Genomic DNA, 19,631 nt, shown 5'->3' with positions numbered 1-19,631 from the left:
ATGGATTCCAGGGCACTGGCCCTATTGAAGCACTGGGAGAGGCTCAAGGTTCGGGATGGCATTCTCTACAGGGAGACGAGAGACCCTGTGAGCAAAACAAAGAGACTCCAGTTGGTGTTGCCAGTGAATTTACGGGTGCAGGCCTTGAAAGGTGTCCACGATTTGGCAGGGCACCAGGGTCAAGTTCGCACCCTCCACCTAGCAAGGCAACGTTTTTTCTGGCCCAATATGGAGAGGGATGTGAAGGAGCATGTTCGGTGCTGTGGAAGGTGCATACTTGCCAAGACTCCAGAGCCTGCAGCACGAGCCCCATTAGAGAGCATTAAGACCTCTGCTCCCATGGAGCTCATCTGCATTGACTTTTGGTCAGCAGAGGACAAAAAGAAGCGCTCTGTTGATGTGCTTGTGGCAACTGACCACTTCACGAAAATGGCCTTTGCTTTCCCGTGCAAGAATCAGACTGCCAAGCAGGTTGCCAGAAAGTTATGGGACTGTGTTTTTTGTGTATATGGTTTCCCTGAGCGTATTCACTCAGACCAAGGTCCCAGCTTTGAGAGTGAATTATTTTCTGAGCTTCTGCAGATTTCGGGCGTTGCCAAGTCTCACACTACGGCTTATCACCCTATGGGCAATGGGGGCACGGAGCGGTTCAACCGCACACTTGGCAACATGCTGCGAGCTCTCCCTCTCAGAGCCAAACAGGAATGGCCGCAGCAGATTCAGACATTGACCTTTGCTTATAATGCAACTGTTCACGAGACTACTGGATATGCCCCATTCTACTTGATGTTCGGCCGTGTCCCACGACTACCGGTCGACGTTATGTTCAAGTCTGTTTTGCATGATCCCATTGTGGTGGACTTTAACGGCTACTCCAAGCTTCTTCTGTCATACTTGTCTGAGGCTGCCAAGATCGCCCGGGAGCACACCAGCAATGAGCAGGAGCATCAGGCTCGTCAATACAATAAGAAAATCAAAGGTGTGTCTCTGAACGTTGGGGATCGCGTCCTGCTTGCCAATAAAGGCGAGCGGGGCAAGAAGAAACTTGCAGACAAGTGGGAGCCTCAGGTTTACACTGTTGTGGAGAGGCATCCCAGGACCCACATTTACAGGATCAGTGACTCTTCAGGCCAGAGTAAGGTTGTACACAGAAACCTTCTGTTGGACGTGAGTTTCCTTCCTGTCCAGGATTCGTTGGGAAGTCAGTCCCTAGACGTTTTCTCCAGTGAGGGGGATCTCAGTGCTTGTGGGGATCTGGAGGACCCTGGCAGTCTAGAGACAGAGTCTACCGCAGCAAGGACTTCCTTGTGGGTCCTTTCGGATTTGAGCCATGGAGTGGATGTGGATTCTGTGGCAGGAGAGCATGCCTCACAGTCCACGGATCGTCAGCATGGTTCATGTGATGGTGCGGATGTGGACAATGCCCTACCTGACTCTCAGACTTGCACAACGCACATTTCAGCAAGCCCTTCTGGTCAGGCCCAGCACTTTGCTCTTCCTACTCCGGTTGACTGTTCCGCTACCTCTGATTTGACACAGTCTGGCACAGATTCTGTTCCAGGTGCCTGTCATGGGGACGCTGTTGTTCCGCAGACTGTTCCTGTTTCTGGCTCAGACATCAATCAGACCTCTGGTCAGCCGTATACTGGGCAGCCATCCAACTTGCCAAGACATGACTCTGACCATGCCAATGTTCGAAGCAGAGTGGTTACCAGAGCAGGTCGGGTGGTAAAGTCAGTCAACAGGCTGATAGAAAACATGGTCCAGAAGCCTATTACATGGGGCCTGTTACCGCCACGGGAGGCTCGGCCTCTGACATAGACTGTTTTTTTGGTCATCCCATTGCGTATTATGAATGTGTTGTACTTGCTTGAGGCATCATGACACCCACCCTGGGCGTCTTTATGGGACCACGTTTGATGAGGTGTAGGCTGCACCTTTGTGTTCTGAAAGGGTTGGAGGCCTGATCAACCTATCCAACTTCTTTTAATCCATTTATGGATAGTTTTTTAACTGAACTATGGGATAAGATCCTTGGGTTGCCTGTTCCGGAGGTGATGGTAGTTCAGCATCGTTGTGCCTCTTGGTACTGCAGTACCATTCAGATGTGTAGTGATTTTGGTGAAATTCAGGGGGGGTGAATGTAACATATGTGTTAAATACTTGTGAATTTCACCCAAAACACTTTCTTTTTTTGGATTAAATATGTCATTTTTGCATCTCACTCTCCTACCTGTGTGATCTGAGTCTGTGTGCGTTCATGTGCATGTGTGCGCTGCGTGGTGACGTAGGCGCGTGCATGTGTGCCCCGGTCACAGCTCCTTTCAGCATGGCCGGAGGTAAGTCACTGCCACGTTGCTCTCAGCTAATTAAAGTTTGTTCGGATCCCAAGCTGCAGTGTGAATACAGCCGAACCACCGCGTTTTTGTTTGTCATTAAGAGACTCATTCGGGATAAGTTTTGTGGAGGGCGGAGTTCACTAATATACACTTATAATGAGTTTTAGCCGAGAACGCAGCTAAAATGCTAGCATGCTAAGTTAGCCTGATCACTAGCGGCTTGAGAGCGTACTCGCGGCAGTCTTTCTTCTTTTTTTAACAGCATGCACTCTTTTTTCCTTCGTCAGGAGAGGTGTACTGGCAGTCGCGTGACACACACAGATCGAACACATATTTCTGTGTTGCAGGTATGGAGATGTTCTTATGTTTTGGAGATGCAGTCTTTCATTTATTGTTCTTATAAGTTGTTTTGATGTTTTTTCAGTGACATATTATTTATTTTGTGCTTTTTGTTTTTGAGAGCTTAAGTTAATGTTTTAAAACAATTTGTTGTATTTGATTCGTTACATTAATGAAGCTGCAGGCACAGCTGCTTTCAGCATGGCCGGAGGAGAGGTGTACTGGCAGTCGCGTGACACACACAGATCGAACACATATTTCTGTGTTGCAGATGTGCAGTAAAGAGCCAAAGACCCAGTACTGTCTCCTGCCTCTTACTTTCACGCCAGAACACAACGCAAGAACAACAGGCGTAACACATGAACGGGTTACACCAGCATGCACTGGGGTGGGCCTATGGTTTTTTACCAGAGCAGGAGAAGCAGCAGGAAGTAACAAAAAAAATGGATCTTGTTATTGCCAAACTGGATAAAATAAACCATAAAAACGCAACTTTCAAGTTTGGACAGTGGACTTCTTTTGCCTGCGTACGAAATAGTATCTCAGTGCAGCAGTGGCTTGTGGACTTTTAATTGTGGGATGTTTGGTTGGTCAAACAAAAGGAATTGCCACTACACAGGGAATAAATGATTGAGCCAAAAACATCCAGGAGCTCTGTTTTTTCGAAGTTTGTGTATTAGTTTCAACTTCAATAAAAATTATCAAATGGACAATATATAAATAATTACAAATTTAAATAAGTAAAAACATGATGGCAGCTTGTGGGGATAGGTTAATTGGATAATCCAAATTGCCACTAAGAGTGAATGTGAGTGTGAATGGTTGTCTGTCCCTGTGTGTTGGCCCTGCGACAGACTGGCGACCTGTCCAGGGTGTACCCCGCCTCTCGCCCTATGACAGCTGGGATAGGCTCCAGTGCCCCCCGCGACCCTGAAAAGGAGAAGCGGAAGCGAATGGATGGATTCTAGAACATAAATGACTGGTATCGCAGGAATCAATATTTCAGTATCGATTCGCACATCACTACTATACTATAGATATTGGAATCAAGGGCGTAGATTTGGCATGGACGGAAGGGACATGTCCTCACCAATATCCAGCGATTATTGAATTGTCCCCACCAATAATTTGATCTCTTTGAGTAAAGAAAAACAAAACCGATAGAAATTACGTTCTCATGTGACAAATATGACCAATGTGATTGGCTGAGCCTTTCAGGGAGCTCTGTTTAGTTTTAGCAGCAACAAACCTGCGCTGCAAGGAGAGGAGGACGGCAGCAAAGAGGAAGAAGCTGGATATAAGAAAGTATTTTTCAAAGAAACCTGTAACTCACTTAAAGTCAACTTCACTCATAAAATGTGTCCGTCTTAATAACGTTACAGGCTATGCTAGGCTTTGGCCCACATCAGTCTAAAACTGTATGTAACCAAGAATAACGTGTTTTGGAAACTACCTGCACAACAGGCAGCACTGTTAGTTTTCTCAGTCTCAGAGCAGCATTTCTAATTTTGATTGAAGCTGTCGGAGAAAACGGCAGCCTCGAGCAGCCCGGATATTAGTTGACAGAGGCTGTTAGAATTATATGTCTAACGTTAAAATGTTGGTGACACAATAATTTCATCCTAATGGCACTGACGTATTCATAGGGTTAATTTTTGAGACAATATATCATGAGGTAGTCACGATTTTGCAAGTATTCCACCTTGGAGTGCAGTTTGCACAAATTGTTTTAAAAATGCACTCAGCCTACAAACATCACTGACGAGTCAAGATCTGCACAAAGTGACAGAAACACTGAAGCAGATCCACGTTTTATTCTTATTGTCATGTTTGTCCTGTTTGTCAGGTGACAGAAGAACCAACACAAAGCTCAGAGAGCAATGGTGACACAAGATCACAGGTGAAACTGGAGGATGACTTGATGGTTCATGACTGTATTTGAAGCACATGTGTGACTGCATGTATTTGAATGTCTCACTGTTATTTATCAGGTGACAGAGGCAGCTCTGCCATGTTGTAGCTCAGACAGAGGTGAAGATGCAAGGTCACAGGTGACTGACTGATGATTTGGTGATTAACGAGAGGAGCAGGCATGTGTTTGGCTCCTTCACATAGAGGACATTGAGTTGTTGTGTGGGACACCAGTAGTCCGTGTCTGTTGCTGTAACAGTAGTTCATGTTTAGAATGAAACATCCCAGCTTTTTCTTTTTTCTTTTCTTTTTTTTCGCCTGTCCCGTTTGGCTCTTTTGCATCAGAATTGTTGTCTAAAGGCAAAGAAAGATGCCCAACGGATTTACTTTAACAAATGGACCATCCCAGCCTTGCCGTAATGGTCCATTTGATTCACCTTTTATTGTTTATTTTATTTTCACTTGCTGAATACGGGACAGACTTGACTGGAGGAAAGAAGGGGAGAAAGAAAGCTGAGAAGAGGGACGGGGGGAAGTGCAAAAAAACAAAAAAAACAAACAAAACAAAAACCAACAGAATAAGCAGAGAGAAAGAAGAAGAAAAAGATGCATATATCGATCACCTGGATCACCTGTTGAGAAAGAAAAAAAGAAAACAAGCAGAAGAGAACATCCCAGCTGACTTGATCGGGGCAGTAGTGCCTAAAATGTTGCATAATGTTGCTGAGAGATCTGTTACTTTGTGGTCATCTTAGACGAGTAGTTTTATGGACAAAAACAACCAGGTCATTGAGTCTTCCCTTAGTGCTAATGTATAACAGATGGTGTAGTATAACTGAAGTAATGTTGTTAAGTCCTTAAAGTCATATTCTTTTATTGTCATGACTGTATTTGAAGCTGTTTTTATTTTTGTATGATACCTGAGTTATATGGAATACGGCTGAAGTAAACTAAAGCCTAAAATTATTTAGTCAGTCATTTGTTTAATAGTAATTTAACATTATATAATTCACATATAAAACTATGAATTGTGATTTTAAATGGTTTAAAAGCAGGTAGAATAGCATATGTAGGCAAGTATATTTCTCCTTTTTTTTTTTTTATCAAGAAGCAAAGACGAAAAGGGGAAATAAAGAAACGAGGCAGGGTTCAGTGGTTGAATCATCCGTCCCCACCAATGCCAAAACCAAATCTACACCCTTGATTGGAATCACCATGTTAAGTATTATTCACACATATATCATCGGTTTATGCCATCTGTTGGTGTGCACTGCTTGTAGCGAGGTTTAATAATTAGGACCGATGTGTAACTTTAATCACGTTATGGCCGACTGTGACACAGCAAAGCTGGCCCACCTGAAGATGGCGCCTGGCCGGACCCCTGACCTGCACCTGTTGTTTTTAGCTGGATGACAAGGGGAAAGTTACCCATCAGCTGCAGGAGGGGTTATGGAGGGACGGAGGTGACATCATGGCTCTTTTCTCTCTGTGTTTAAGGCTCTACACCCGGGCTTTGCTCAGCTTGCTTTGCTGTGTGTTGTAATGTTTCAGTGTTCATGTGATTCTGTTTATTCTGTTTCAATAACTCTGCTGTTTCCACAGGATCTTTTTGAGTGATTTGATTGTAATTGGCTGGATCTCCACACCGCTGGCTGGAGGAGGTTATCATGTTGGCTTTAAAATCTGGGAGCCGACAGTTTGTATGACAGAGTTTCTGTGGAGTGACCCGTGAATAGGAAACCTGCAGCATCTTTACACTGAGTCATATGAACAGCAGGAAAAATACATACAGACATTTAGCAAGAGAATTACAAAGCAGACAGCAAGCAAAGCAAAACCCCGGGGTGTACAGCCTTAAGCACAGACAGCAGAGCAACACAGAGATGGACAGAGAGCAACAGCAGAGGGGAAAAAAGAGCTGGGGGTGTCCTCTGGTCCCCTAATATATAAGGACCAGTATCCCCGCCCCCTGCTGCTGGGTAACTTTCCCACCCATCCAAACACAGCTGCAGGGGTCAGGTAGCGGCCAAGGTCTTGGCCAGAGGCCAGTCAGGACTCTGACTACCCCCTGCTCTGGCTTATCACAAGAGGTCATGACACGGTCAAACATCACACATTAATCCTAATTATTTAATCTTATACAGCAAGTGGCACAATCTTATAACATATAATCTTATAACTACATAGGTTACATGCTTTCTCATATATAAAAACACTTCAGTGTGGTTCAAAGTGTGTGTGTGTGTGTGTGTGATTATATCGTATGATATTTTATTGTGATGTGTTCAGGATCTCTGTTACAATGTTACTGTTTTGGTTGTGCTGCATGAAAGACGTTGAGTGAGTATTAGGGAAGGTTGGTTACCGGAGCTGGAGAGTGAGTTATTCAGGCGAACTCTCAACAGCATCAACTGCCCTGTTACTGTGCCACCCTAATAAACCTCGGTGAAGCAAAATGTCTTGCGCTTAAGACTCTACATGAAAGTTAAAATATATATGTTCAGTTCACATAGATATATAGTGTATATAGTTACATAGTTATACATATCACACAAAAATCCACCACAAAGCTGTGACATGTTTTGATGCAGCTTATTAAGCTTTAATCAGAGACAGTATCAGAGGCTATAAATGGATTACACTCTACACACACTGTTTGTGTTTCAGTTCACACAATCAGAGGCGCCGACAGTATCGTGGACCAGAATGACCAGAGTGCACGATGCAGCTGTGATTTCAGGAGCACATGTTAATCTTGCTGTGACCAACACACACATTTAAAAGTTAAACACGGATGCAGGAAAACGATGCAAAGCATGGGTTACATTTTCTGTTTTTCTTTTTCCCTCTCTGGTTAATTCTGATGATTTTCTCTCATCACTCCTCCTCTCTGCATGTTACTCTTCCTCTTGGTCTTATTCTCTTTCTCCCCTTTGTTGCCAAGCAGTTTTAATGCATTTTTCTGCAACAGCACCATTGGTATTGCAGATAAGACACTTCATTTTATCCATATTTTGCTGCCTGTAGCATCGGAATATATGCTTTAGACCATTTGACTTTTTTTCTTCCTCCTTTGTCCCTTCTTCTGCGATTGCGTCCCCAAGCCTCTCAAGTGATCCACGCAGTGCATTCACACGATTATTATTATTATCATGAGGTCTAAATACATCTGAAAACACAACAACATAATTCTTCCAGTTCCTTATCGCTGGTATTTTACTGAGAATATTCCGAGTATTCCCTGGGTTGGTACATGAGTCATCACATGGGGAGTCACGGACGTAGAAAACCATCAGATCATCTTTGGAGTTTTTCCTAATTTTGTCGTTTTCTTTGAAATGGTTCAGGGTTCGGGACTCAGCATGAGCAGCCTGAGGATACAGATTATTTTCAATATATTCTTCATCACAAAATTTGTCAATATCAGCCCATGTCTTTATCTCCTTTCCATTACATTTTTTTGGGACAGACCACTGTACAGGAGCATTAGGACACTGATATAAAACATTGCGCCATCTCAGCACTGTGGCTGCCACCACTCTGTTACCTATGTATACGTCACAGTTTAGAATCTTCGTCTTCACAGCTTCACCACCATCATCATCAGTGACTTTGCTCATATCAAACTTGCCATTATTGTACGGGACGCTCACGGCCACACTGAACATGGGAAACTGTCTGTCGAAGTAAACAGAGAATATTCACCTGTAAAACATTTTCTTTATAACGTGCAGATTAAAGTATCCAGAGTGTTAAAAAAGCCAAAGTGAGTTTAGTCTCATTTTGCTGAGGAAACCAGTCTATTTCTTTTTTTGGATTTTTTTAAGCCCTGAAATTGAGAACAACTTAAACATCCAGTTACAAATAACAGTGAGTATGTAATGCTGCATTTGTTCTTTCAGTCTCTGCTTCTACGTGCAGCTCTGATGATCTCAGCTTGCTTCTGTTACTATAAAGCACACTGTAAGTACTGTGCTGCAGATTAAAGTGACCTTTGTTACTGACCTGTCGTCGTCTGGACCGTAGCTAGGTGTGTACCTGCCAAAAGACACACACACAGGTTCTGATGTTGATTCCATTTGGAAAGATTTACATGAAACCACAACAGTGTTGGTTTGTTTCCCTGAGAGTTTGTGAAAGGACAGAGGGGCTGATCTGTGTTAGAGTCCAGTGTGATACAGTTTTAATAGCATATTTGTCACATGTTACTCTGATGCTCACAGTTTCTTTGTTAAAAACAGCTGCTGTAAACATCATCATCATCAGTTTTTCTTTAGTATTTCACAGAAAGTTCACTCACCTGTTCAGAATGTTTTGAACAATTGGTGCGAGCTCGTGTGTCTCAATAGCAGTCGCACCGTTTGTAGCAGTCATCAAAAGAACGACCGCTACAATAACCCAGTAAGAAGCAGCCATCTGAGTGGGTTTAACAGAGACACAAATACCAATAAGAAGACTGAATATATTACAGCTTCAAATGTAACCTGTTCAACAAAACTGTCTCTAATTCGCCCAGATTATCAGCTCTGCTCTTTCAGGGATTTTTTTCAGCATTTAGCACCAATTTATAACTGAATAAGGTCAATGTTAGAGAGGAGCAAGTCTTCAAAGTCCAACTGAAGGTGCACCAAAAACTCATGAAACAACAGTGTGACGAGAGTCAAGTACAAACCTTCACAGCTGCTGCCCAAAAGGAAGAAGAGACCTGAAACCAACAGAAATAAAAAGGTTATTTCTCTCATATTTCTCTCAGCATTGACTTTCAGTCCTCACACTGACTCGTGTGAGTCAGTGTGAGGACTGAAACAGGTTTATGTTGCTGGGATCATTCATGCTTTTCATAAAGGCCTTTTGAAAGTAACTAAGGCTGTATCCCAATTCAGGGTCTGCAGCCTTAAAGTACGCAGCCTCAACGATCCTCAAGGAAGTGCGAGGCTTGTGAAATGGGACGGTCTAGCCTCCGTTGCGCTGCCCAGGTTGCCTAGCAACCATGATACTAACAGCTGGAAACGTGTCACAGCTGTGTTTGACAGAGATGAAGGAGAAAACCTTTTGTTCATTTGTTTGTTTCTACATGAGCTTTGATCATTCTCTGTGAGATGAAGCTCAGCTATTGAACGGCGTATATTTTAAAGTAAAGGCTTTAAAACCAAGTTAGTACAAACGTCACTAATGTCACATGACTTTGCCGACATGTGGCCAACAGTCATGTTTAATGTTCTTTGTTATTACAGTTTTTCTCGATTGCCTAAATACTATAACCAGGCCTCTAAACTAAAATTTCAAAACCGTAACGCTATTGTTCAAAAAGCTCACCCATTTCCCTGAACTATAAACACTATTCCCTGCTTTGACACATGACTCAAATTTGGTGAACTGTTACTGCAAAACTCTACACACAAATCCCTACATTTTACAGTGCTTACACCATGTAGTCATTTAGAAAGCACTAGCATGCAATAATGTTAACTTAAGTCAGCATAGCTTGAGCTCAATTAGCACACAATTAACCAGGTGGAAACACTAGGAGTCAAAATTTAGCACACACCAATCAGAACCTGCGATGGATAGATAAAAGGGCCAAAGTCAGCTCATTCAGGTTTGAAACAATGGATCCAAAGAGATGCAAAGGAAGAGGACGTGGTGGAGAAAGAGGACATGGTGAAAGAGGAGGACGTGGTGAAGGAGGAGGACGTGGTGGAGGAAGAGGACATGGTGAAAGAGGAGGACGTGGTGAAAGAGGAGGACGTGGTGGAAGAGGAGGACGAGGTGGTCTAGGACAACAGGAAGGTGGTGGAGGAGGAGGGAGAGGTGGAGGAGGAGGAGGACGTGGTGAAGGAGGTGGAGGTGGAGAATGACGGCGACAAGGAAGGGGAAGAGCAAGGGCAAGAAGACAGTCAGTCTCGGATGAAATTCGAGCCACTTTAGTTGACCATGTCCTTGTCCATGGGATGACTATGAGGGAGGCTGGGCAACGAGTACAACCAAATTTGAGTCGCTTCACTGTTGTCTCCATCATCAGAACCTTCAGGGAGGAAAACAGGTAGGTGTACTTGCAGTAAGACTGCTTTGTACAGTAACGTTTAAGTTACTGAACTTATGTGTCTTGAGTTTCAGTATGTTTCCATTATTTGCCTGTAAAATGAATGTGTGACAGTTACAGTAATGAGTGCTTCTATTTTTGTAGGACACAGAGACGACCACCTGGTGGAGGCAGGTTAAGGCTTTTGTCGGAGGAGCAAGAGAGGGAACTTGTAAACATGGTAATTGCAAATAATGTAATCCGCCTGCAAGAGATTCAAAGGAGAGTGATTGAGGATGATCATCTTTTTCGAGGCATAAATGCCATCAGCCTCTCCACAATTGACCGCATCCTCCGAAAGTATCAATTCCGGATGAAACAGGCATACCGAGTCCCTTTCGAACGAAACTCTGACAGAGTGAAAAACCAACGTGTGGAATATGTTCAGGTATGAGTTTTGATACTGTATAAAGTATTGTGTACCATCACAGCATGGCAGTTTATGCTGCCATTTCAGCACTCTTGAACTGTGGTTCAGGGTACCGATTGACTCTACTGTGTTATGTGTTTTGCAGAGAATCTTTGAGATTGAAGGACGGCCTGTTCCCCATGAAATAATCTTTGTGGATGAGGCAGGTTTTAACCTGACCAAAAGAAGGAAAAGGGGGAGGAACATAATTGGCCATCAGGCTATTGTAAATGTCCCTGGTCAGCGTGGGGGGAATGTCACTATGTGCGCAGCCATCAGCCAACGAGGGGTACTCCACCACCATGCCGTACTAGGACCCTATAACACTATGCTTCTCCTTGCTTTTCTTGATGGTTTAAGACAACATATGTTCCAGCTGGACTACAGGGAACCAGCACAGCCAGAGCAGCCTCACTACGTTGTTGTGTGGGATAACGTCAGCTTCCATCGCGCTGCTCTGGTTCGTGACTGGTTTACCAATAACCCAAGGTTTTCTAATATCTTTCTGCCTGCATACTCTCCCTTTCTAAACCCGATAGAGGAGTTATTTTCGGCATGGCGGTGGAAAGTGTATGACCGAGAACCTTATGTCCGTGTTCACCTCCTTCAGGCCATGGAAGAGGCCTGCCTAGACATATCAGTAGATGCATGCCAGGGGTGGATCAGGCATGCAAGAGGATTTTACCCCCGCTGCCTGGCTGGGGCCAATATAGCCTGTGATGTGGATGAGATTCTCTGGCCTGACCAAGACCAAAGACAAGATGCTGAGGTGGGATAATGTTTCTGGTGTGTGTTGTACTGTATAGTACATGAATGACAATGTGCCACTGTACATACATTGGTTGCGTCTTTTGTGTTTATCATGTGACAAGGGTTTTGAAGGGGAGAACCATAAGCAACCTATTTGTTTTGGAGCTATTGTTTTGAATTAATTGTACCAGTGTGCAAAACTCTGTTGTAGTGTGTGTGTTTTTGAGGGCTTGTGTTTGATGTCTGAGGGCAAAGTTTGGTTTTTCAGCAGGAGTGAATAGTTTTGGGTGTAGAGCTTCATTTTGACCTGGAAATAGGATGTTTGGGAAATTGAGTGAGATGTTATGGATTTGTGTTTACTGTTGTGAGGATATGAGGCGTAGTTTCAAGAAATGTTTTTTAGCAATCGAGAAAAACTGTAAACATTTGCACATAAATAAGTGACATCATATTCAGTACTTAAAGTTCACTCGGGCGCCCCTCATCCGCCGTTTTGTTCTGCAAAATTATCCACACCCACCGCCGCGCTATGAATTCTGGGATATCTTGGGCCACGAAGTCTACACCGCCACAGCCTTAAAATTCAGGGAAATGAAGGACGCATTTGAGGGCTGCATTTCAAGCAGCCTTCGAATTGGGACAGCCTTCGGCGCGTCGCTGTGACGTAATCGGCCTTGAAATGCGGCCTTTAAGGCTGCAGACCCTGAATTGGGATACAGCCTATGTTTTGAAAACTGGTATATACAGTCATGGTACAAAGAGCGTAGAGCCTCTTTCAAGTCCTTTCAAACTTTTATGGGACATGATAAAAGTAATTTGGTCCTTACCAGTGTTGGGTTTATACTCAAGAAAGCAGTATATTACAGATTACTCGTTAGTTTTCTTAACCGCCTAAGACCCGAACTCTTTCATGGCATGCATTTTTAATTTTTCTTTGCTATTTGGGCTGACTGGGACCTGATGAATGTAAAAACAAACAATTACCAAGTTTTTTTTCTTTACCTAATTTTTGTTTCTGAGAAAAATTAGATCCACATATGAGGACATTCGTTTTAAATTTTGATAGAACAGTGGCTGTATAATATCCTCGTAAGGGGATATCAGGCCCTTGTCAATCAATCAATCAATCAAAGCTTTATTTGTCACATGCAGGTTGCCCCGCAGTGAAATGAGAGACCCCCCGACCTTACACACATAACACAGACATTACATGGGGTTACAAGTCGGAGATCGGTGAAAAACACTGAAATGTACACAACAATGGGAAGGTACAAGAGGAAAAAAAGAGACTTCCACTCATGCTGTGCTTCCATGGTAGGACAGCATGAGAACACGAAACAAAAAAACTCCTCTGCACAAAAAAGCACATAAATGTTCACAGCACAACATTGTGAAAGACATGACAAGCCACAGGGTTAGGTGGGGGATGAGGAGTAATCCCAGGCAACACAGCAGCCATCCTGCCACTGCGCCGACTCGCCAGCGCGGGCTCAGACCCGCCTCGTGTTCCCAGGAGGCAACAAGCATCGAAGGCATTGGAAGGGGAGGGGGGATGAGTGAGTGCTTATCAGTGTAAGTGTGTGTGTGTGCGTGAACATAGTTCAGCTGAGACAGTGTCCTTCGCCCTATCAGGCTAAGTAAACAGTCCTCCAGCCAATCCAGGTGGCCTTGCATGGGATGGGAAGAATAGTCATCACACAGTCGTAATCAGGGAGTGTTTGTCTGGCTTCAGCCTTGGGCCTGCAGCTGGCGTCGTGGTGGTGTCCGCATTATGATGTCGATTTTGTTGATTTTTCTTTTATGCGAGCAGCCCAGGAGAATTTTCAGTCTGCTCTTTAACACTCTGACACTGGTCTCTCAATCTCCCGTTGTAGAGCCGCGAGCCTCCCCATGATGGTATCAAACTTCTGTTCCATGGTGTTGTCATTCTGTTGATTCTGAGACCTCACAACTGCAGTGATCCGTTCCGTGATGTGATCCAACTTTCGCTCAAGGGTCTCATTCTGAGCAGGCCTCTCTCTGATGTATCCCCCCATACGCTCAATGGTGTTGCTTTGAGCCTTCACAGCAGCTGCAAGCGTCTCCAAGGTGTTAACCATGCTGCGTTGGTTGTGAGAGGTCGCGCCTCGTCCCATTGCTTTGATTCCAGCGGGCAGCTTTGGGGGGGTTTGAACAGCCGGTTCCGCTCTCTTATTTCTCCGATAAGTCGGGGCCATGCCAGCTCCAATCAGCAAGAACCCTGTTATCATGATTCCGAATAGGTAGATATCTTCAGCGTCCTCGATCAACAGTCCCGCCAGGCACAAGATCCTCCAGTTCTGCCACCCGTCCATCGTGTATCCGGCAAAGAAAAATTAAGTATTTTGGTCTAAATAACCTGTTAAGGTTCAAAAATTGAGGAAGGAGAGTACAAACCACCATGGTCCAGAAGCTCTTGGTCAAACAATGATTTTAATGACTACACACGTGTGGGAAGACACTCTGTACGCAGACAGCAAGTGATCTTCGACTTACTAAAGCACAAACAATTATTTTATAACATCAGGGTTTGATTTACGTCACAGACAGGATATATACATACGTCAAATCAACACCACAATGACTTTTAACACAGAACATCATCTTCTATTTTCATGGCCGGTACTTCCTGTCTACCTTTCAGTTCTTGTCTTGTTCCTCTTTCTTGCCGAGACAACAAGAAACGGTTCCTCTTTTACCGAGACACTTTCGCAGTTAGCACCCTGTTTCACCTCGCCGACTAGCTCCTGACCTCTAACCAGACAGAGAGACAGAAACCACTCTCGTATATGTAATAATCGAACTGAAACTATGGATATATCATCTACTAAATAAATGTTTTAATCAAGAACCTCTACTAAAAGTTTAATATAAAAATGACCTGATATAAGTGTTTTGTAAGCATGTATTGCAGTTATCCTTCTATTTTCTAGTTTTCCCTCCGCATGGATCATCTAGACACACTAGTGAAGCTTAAGACCTTTAATAAACCTGAACATCAACTCAAATAAGCACAGATATGCATTGTGTATAAAATAGTTATAACTGCATCTGAAATACAAAGTTAACATCATCATAAGCATCTTAAGGCCATCTTAAAGCTATCTGTTACATTGTTAAAGCAATGATCATTTTGAATAACCTAGTAATTCAAATGGCCTCGTCTGGCCTGCTCCTCAAAATAACTTAAGAGTCTGCTTTCACTTCTGCAAACTCTCTGCAACTTCCTGTCAGCCTGCAACTTAGTCTTTCTGAAAGACCCACACACTGTTTAAACCTCTGAATGCAATATCCATGCTGCAGATTATATTTATTAATGCAATGATGATGATTATTATTTAACAATAGCAGTAAAATAATTTCCTTGCTCCACAAACCCAAAATGTCATATCCACATATATCGCATATGTCAAAGTCAAGGCCCGCGGGCCACATCCGGCCCGGCATACATTTATATCCGGCCCGCGAGATCATTTTATATTATGTACTATTATGTAAAATTAAAGTCCTAATTGTTTCAATTAAGCATCAGATGTAATACACATGTGTAAAGCTACAAGCTTCCCAAGAGTGCACATCCCAGCAATCTTATTCCAGGCTGAGATCATGCAGTACTCAGAGAAACTGCAACAAGTTTGATTTCAGACAGGACTCTGTTAGCATGTGAACTGTTAAAGTCCATGACGTTACAATTAGAAAAAGACTGAAGCTTGTTTGAAAATGTTGCAGCAGAACACACCTTCTCTCTTAAAAAAACAGATTAGGTATGCAAAGTTGCATCTGAACAAATCACAAGACTTTTGGAACAATGTCCTCTGGACAGACAGGACCAAAGAGGAGATGTTTGGAGAAAACCAATGTGAACATATCAAGTGTCAGCAGTGTGGTGGAGGGCTGATGATCTGGACACCTTGTAGTTACTGAGTCGACTAAAGGACACTTTAGCCCTTGAATGAAAAATTGACCCAGTCTTATTAAAAAGACATTGTTACCGTTACTTTTTTCAATGGAGATCTTTACTTAATTTTTCAAGCTTGCTTAAAAATCCAAATCATGATTATTTTCCATCATTTTTCTTATTTTTTGATTGTGAGGAGAAAATACCTCTCGACCAGATTCATTCTAAATTGTAATCTACATTCAGCTAAGTAAAATTTGTGTTACCTGCTGAGTTGGTAAAAGTCTGACTGATGCTGGAGGCTCTGTTTCCTTTTCAGTATGAGGTGCTGCTGAGGTGGGTGTGGTTACAAGGAGACATTATTATAGAGGGCTGGCTAGTGTAGGGGGAGGAAGTGCTCTTTATTTTGTCGTGAAAATATTATGCATGGTGGTGGAGAATTTGAAAGCTTTAATGTTAAGAGAGAAAATCCACCAGTGCCAAGCTGGGAATTTTACCCTGGTAATATTTACTTCAAACCAGTATCACTCACCAAAAATGCATACAGGTCAAATCTTCTACATTCGGTGGTAAAGACATGTTCATATAAGGGCATGGAGCCATTCACAGGGTGTGACCATCATCAGCCTGCCGCCTATAAAAAATGTCTCCTCCTTGTAACTACATCCACTGCACCAGCACCTCGTACTGAACAGAGCCTCCAGCATCACTTACAGATCTTTCTCCACCACAACAGATACAAATTCTACTAGTAGACAGAGATGTCTGATCACTCAGAAACAAAATATACAAAGCAAAAGTAAACTAACTTTCAGTTTGGAGCAAAACCAAACCAAATGTCAGTAGCATGGTGTAGTTAACAGCACGGTACAGATTCAGAAGACTTTATTCATCCCCAAGGGGCAATTGAGAAGAGTATCAAGGGTGCATCAAGAGTACAGAGTGGTTAGCACCATCTCCCTGTGTTTGTGTGGGTTCTCTTCAGTTACTCCGGCTTCCTCCCACAGTCCGAAGACATGCAGTTTTTGGGGATAGGTTAATTGGTGATTCTAAATTGCCCATAAGTGTGAATGTGAGTGTGGATGGTTGTCTGTCTCTCTGTGACAAACTGTCGCTCCTGTCTCCCATTCATTCACACACATCTATTCTGTCTTGCTTCTACTCACTTTCATTCCTCTTCTCTCCACACCGTACCTTCACCTGCTCCCTACTCTCACTATAGAGTAGTGACCTCATCTGCTCCAAAACAAGAAGGGGCTCAGACTAATCCCTGATGTAATCCCACCCCCACCTTGAACTCATCTGTCACTCCTACCACACAGCTTACCTCTGTCCTCAGACATGTCCTATACCAGCCTCACATACTTTCTTTTGCCACTTTTGACTTCTCAGCACCCCATTATCTGCTTTCTCTTTCTCTTGTTCTTTTAATTTTAAAGCTGTGTATATTCTGTGTATTTATTGTCTCATCCTTACTGCCTGTTTATGCCCTGTCCTTATCTTCAACGTCATGCTGCTCTGCTGTATCTTAATTGGGGATAGATAAAGTCTTTCTGATTCTGATTCTCTGCCTCCACAAAGTGAAACTCCTTCTGACCTCGTCTGTACTTCTCCTCTAACTCAAACTGTGGAGATTAAAAACAACTAGCAAACATCTACTGATTGAGAAAACTACAAACTACTTTAAGTGTGACTTTAATGCATTTATTCTAATAAAATACACACACACAATCACAATGTGTAATAGAGATACTGTAGACAATGTTGCAGTGATCTGCTAGAAGCCAGTGGCCTTAGAACCAGAACAAAACTAACCATGGCGTTTAATAGACTTCCATTATCATTTTTAAAGTGACTCTTACCTGTAGTGAATGATGTCAGATGGACACTGTTGCCGTCCTCCGTTGTTCTCCCAGTGTGTTCTGGTTGTAGGTGCCAGTGCAATGAACAGTCAGGAGGAAGATTTTTAAAGGGAAAATTAGACCAACCCCCAGTAAGCAGCCCCACAAGCCTGTCTACATAATTCAAAATTTGAATGTTCAAAGGTTAAGAACAAGAGAAGATAATGGTGTTATCTTCTCTTGGTGCCACAGTTGGCACACAAAGGGTTAACTGATGGCACGACCATAGCTGGACTGGCCATCGGGCATACCAGGCATTTGCTTGGTGGCCCGGTGACTTTTTTTCCCCTTTGTAACGGTATAAACAATGAAAGGTGTTGTATTGTAAAAATAACTCAGTTGTTTGGTGGTGGCTTTGGGGGCGCTTCCTCAGATTCAGTAACATTAGCAAGTGGTGGAGGCCAGCAGGTGGATGAGGGAAAGGGGAGGCAGGAGGAAGAGAGACCCGAGGCGGCCGCCGGTCCGAGTGTCAGGTGAACTGAACTTCAGGTAAGAAGTTATGACCTGCAGTCTGGATCAGATATAAACCAAGTTTAGGTGGAGTTTATTTTCGTTGTGCTGACGTTTTACAGTCAGTTACAATAACTCTGCGTACTAGCTAGCATGACGGAGTTTCTATACAGCTGTTCGGTTGCTATGATGTTACTGATAGTGAACTTTATTTTGTTCATAAGGTTAGTTAGTAGAGTTGCCAACCGTCCCGTACAAACGGCATCGTCCCGCACTGAGAGAAAATATTAGGTGTTTCGTATTGAGCCGCAAAGGAACGCAGTTTGTCCCGAACTTCAGCTAGAATGGAAAAGACAAAGCTGGAGTTATTCTGTGTCTTTACACTGTCAGCTGCCTCTTCTCCTCTCATTCTCTCCCCTCCCTCTCCTGTTGCTACTTCAGTCATGAAACTGATCAATGATCAGCTGATCATCTCTCTTGTTTGTTTATCGTCCACTTTGCGCCAGAAAGAGGAAACCAGCGGATGTGTGTCTCTGTATTAACAAACATGCCATATTGGCCCAGTTTATTTTTCTTATCACTGTTGTGAGGAGACCATAAATAGCATTTGTATTTTCTTTTGTACAGTTCATTTGCTGTTATGGATAAAAAGTCTTTTTTGTTTCTAAATAGCTGATGACTATTCGCTGATAGCTGCCAACATCTGCAAACAAATATAATTCTATAAGTGGTTCTATATAGTGAGTAACTGTTAATAAAGAGCATTATTAAATTTATTACTAATGCAATCATATGGCACACTGACTTCTGAGGAAATTTTAAATGGTCTAAGTCATCAAGGTCAACATGCAGTATTCTATCATATGCAAACTTATATCATTAAAAGTTTATACTGACTACTAAGTACAATTTTCTATTGACATACTGTAAATGCACAATGCTGCCATGTGAGACCGAACTCTTAGATTTATTACATGAAATGTTAGTGGCTCGCGGCCCGGAGGCTGGTGTGAGAATATGGACACACGAGCAGATGCAACACGGAAGGCAATAATATTTTTTAAGTGTTTTATTTTTTATTTTTTTTGTCCCGTTTGGATCTTTAGCCATCAGAATTGTTGTCTTAAACCCAAGCAAGATGCCAAGTGGATTTACTTTACCAAGTGGATCATCATGGCCATATTGGTCCATTTGATTGACCTTTATTATAATTATGTGTTTATTTTATTTTATTTTCGGTTGTTACAGACAGGACAGACATGGCTGGGGGATAGGACAGGGAGAAAGAATGAAAGAAAGAGAGGGAGAGAAAGAAAAACAGAGGGGAGAAGAGACGGTGAGAAGGGGGGGAAGAAAGAAAAAAAGACAAACAAAACACCTGGATCACCTGTATGGAGAAAAAAAACAGAAGAGAAAGCAAACAAAAAAGAGCAACATGATAAAAAAACAGCACCATCACAATAAACTAGCTAGCAGTAGATAACAATAGATACTAAATATTAAATGTTATTGTGCAGCACGCAAGATAGACGGC

General features: G+C 42.9%; 2 protein-coding genes and 1 long non-coding RNA gene across 7 annotated transcripts in view; 2 read left to right on the top strand and 1 right to left on the bottom strand.

Moving 5' to 3' along the window:
- Positions 1–5: 5 nt before the first annotated feature.
- Positions 6–7,364, top strand: LOC106675657 (protein NYNRIN). Of its 2 annotated transcripts, XR_013099059.1 has the most exons (3): positions 6–2,339; positions 2,627–2,686; positions 7,257–7,364. It is a non-coding gene; the product is annotated as a protein NYNRIN (long non-coding RNA). The 2 variants fall into 2 exon arrangements; XR_013099060.1 differs by lacking the exons at positions 2,627–2,686; positions 7,257–7,364 and adding an exon at positions 2,890–2,903.
- LOC101473357 (uncharacterized) overlaps positions 7,166–19,631 on the bottom strand; it is a 26,375-nt gene continuing 13,909 nt past the window's right edge. For 2 of the 4 annotated variants that reach the window (XM_076885306.1, XM_076885307.1), the window contains exons 3-7: positions 17,609–19,484; positions 9,262–9,294; positions 8,890–9,005; positions 8,595–8,627; positions 7,166–8,267 (exon numbers count right to left, since the gene is read on the bottom strand). In XM_076885306.1, coding sequence (XP_076741421.1) covers positions 7,505–8,267; positions 8,595–8,627; positions 8,890–9,005 — 912 coding nt within the window. In that variant the 5' untranslated portion in view covers positions 9,262–9,294; positions 17,609–19,484 and the 3' untranslated portion in view covers positions 7,166–7,504. The remainder of the gene's footprint in view (positions 8,268–8,594; positions 8,628–8,889; positions 9,006–9,261; positions 9,295–17,608; positions 19,485–19,631) is intronic. The other 2 variants (XM_076885309.1, XM_076885308.1) reach the window with 2 other exon arrangements.
- Positions 10,454–12,247, top strand: LOC143412326 (uncharacterized). Its single transcript, XM_076885301.1, has 3 exons — positions 10,454–10,632; positions 10,777–11,059; positions 11,187–12,247. The coding sequence occupies exons 1-3, from the start codon at positions 10,541–10,543 to the stop codon at positions 11,856–11,858; spliced, it is 1,047 nt and encodes a 348-aa protein (XP_076741416.1). The 5' UTR covers positions 10,454–10,540; the 3' UTR covers positions 11,859–12,247.

The sequence above is a fragment of the Maylandia zebra genome, linkage group LG6 (genome assembly GCF_041146795.1).
Source record: "Maylandia zebra isolate NMK-2024a linkage group LG6, Mzebra_GT3a, whole genome shotgun sequence".
Classification (NCBI taxonomy): Eukaryota; Metazoa; Chordata; class Actinopteri; order Cichliformes; family Cichlidae; genus Maylandia; species Maylandia zebra.
This window is presented reverse-complemented; position numbering and strand designations above follow the sequence as displayed.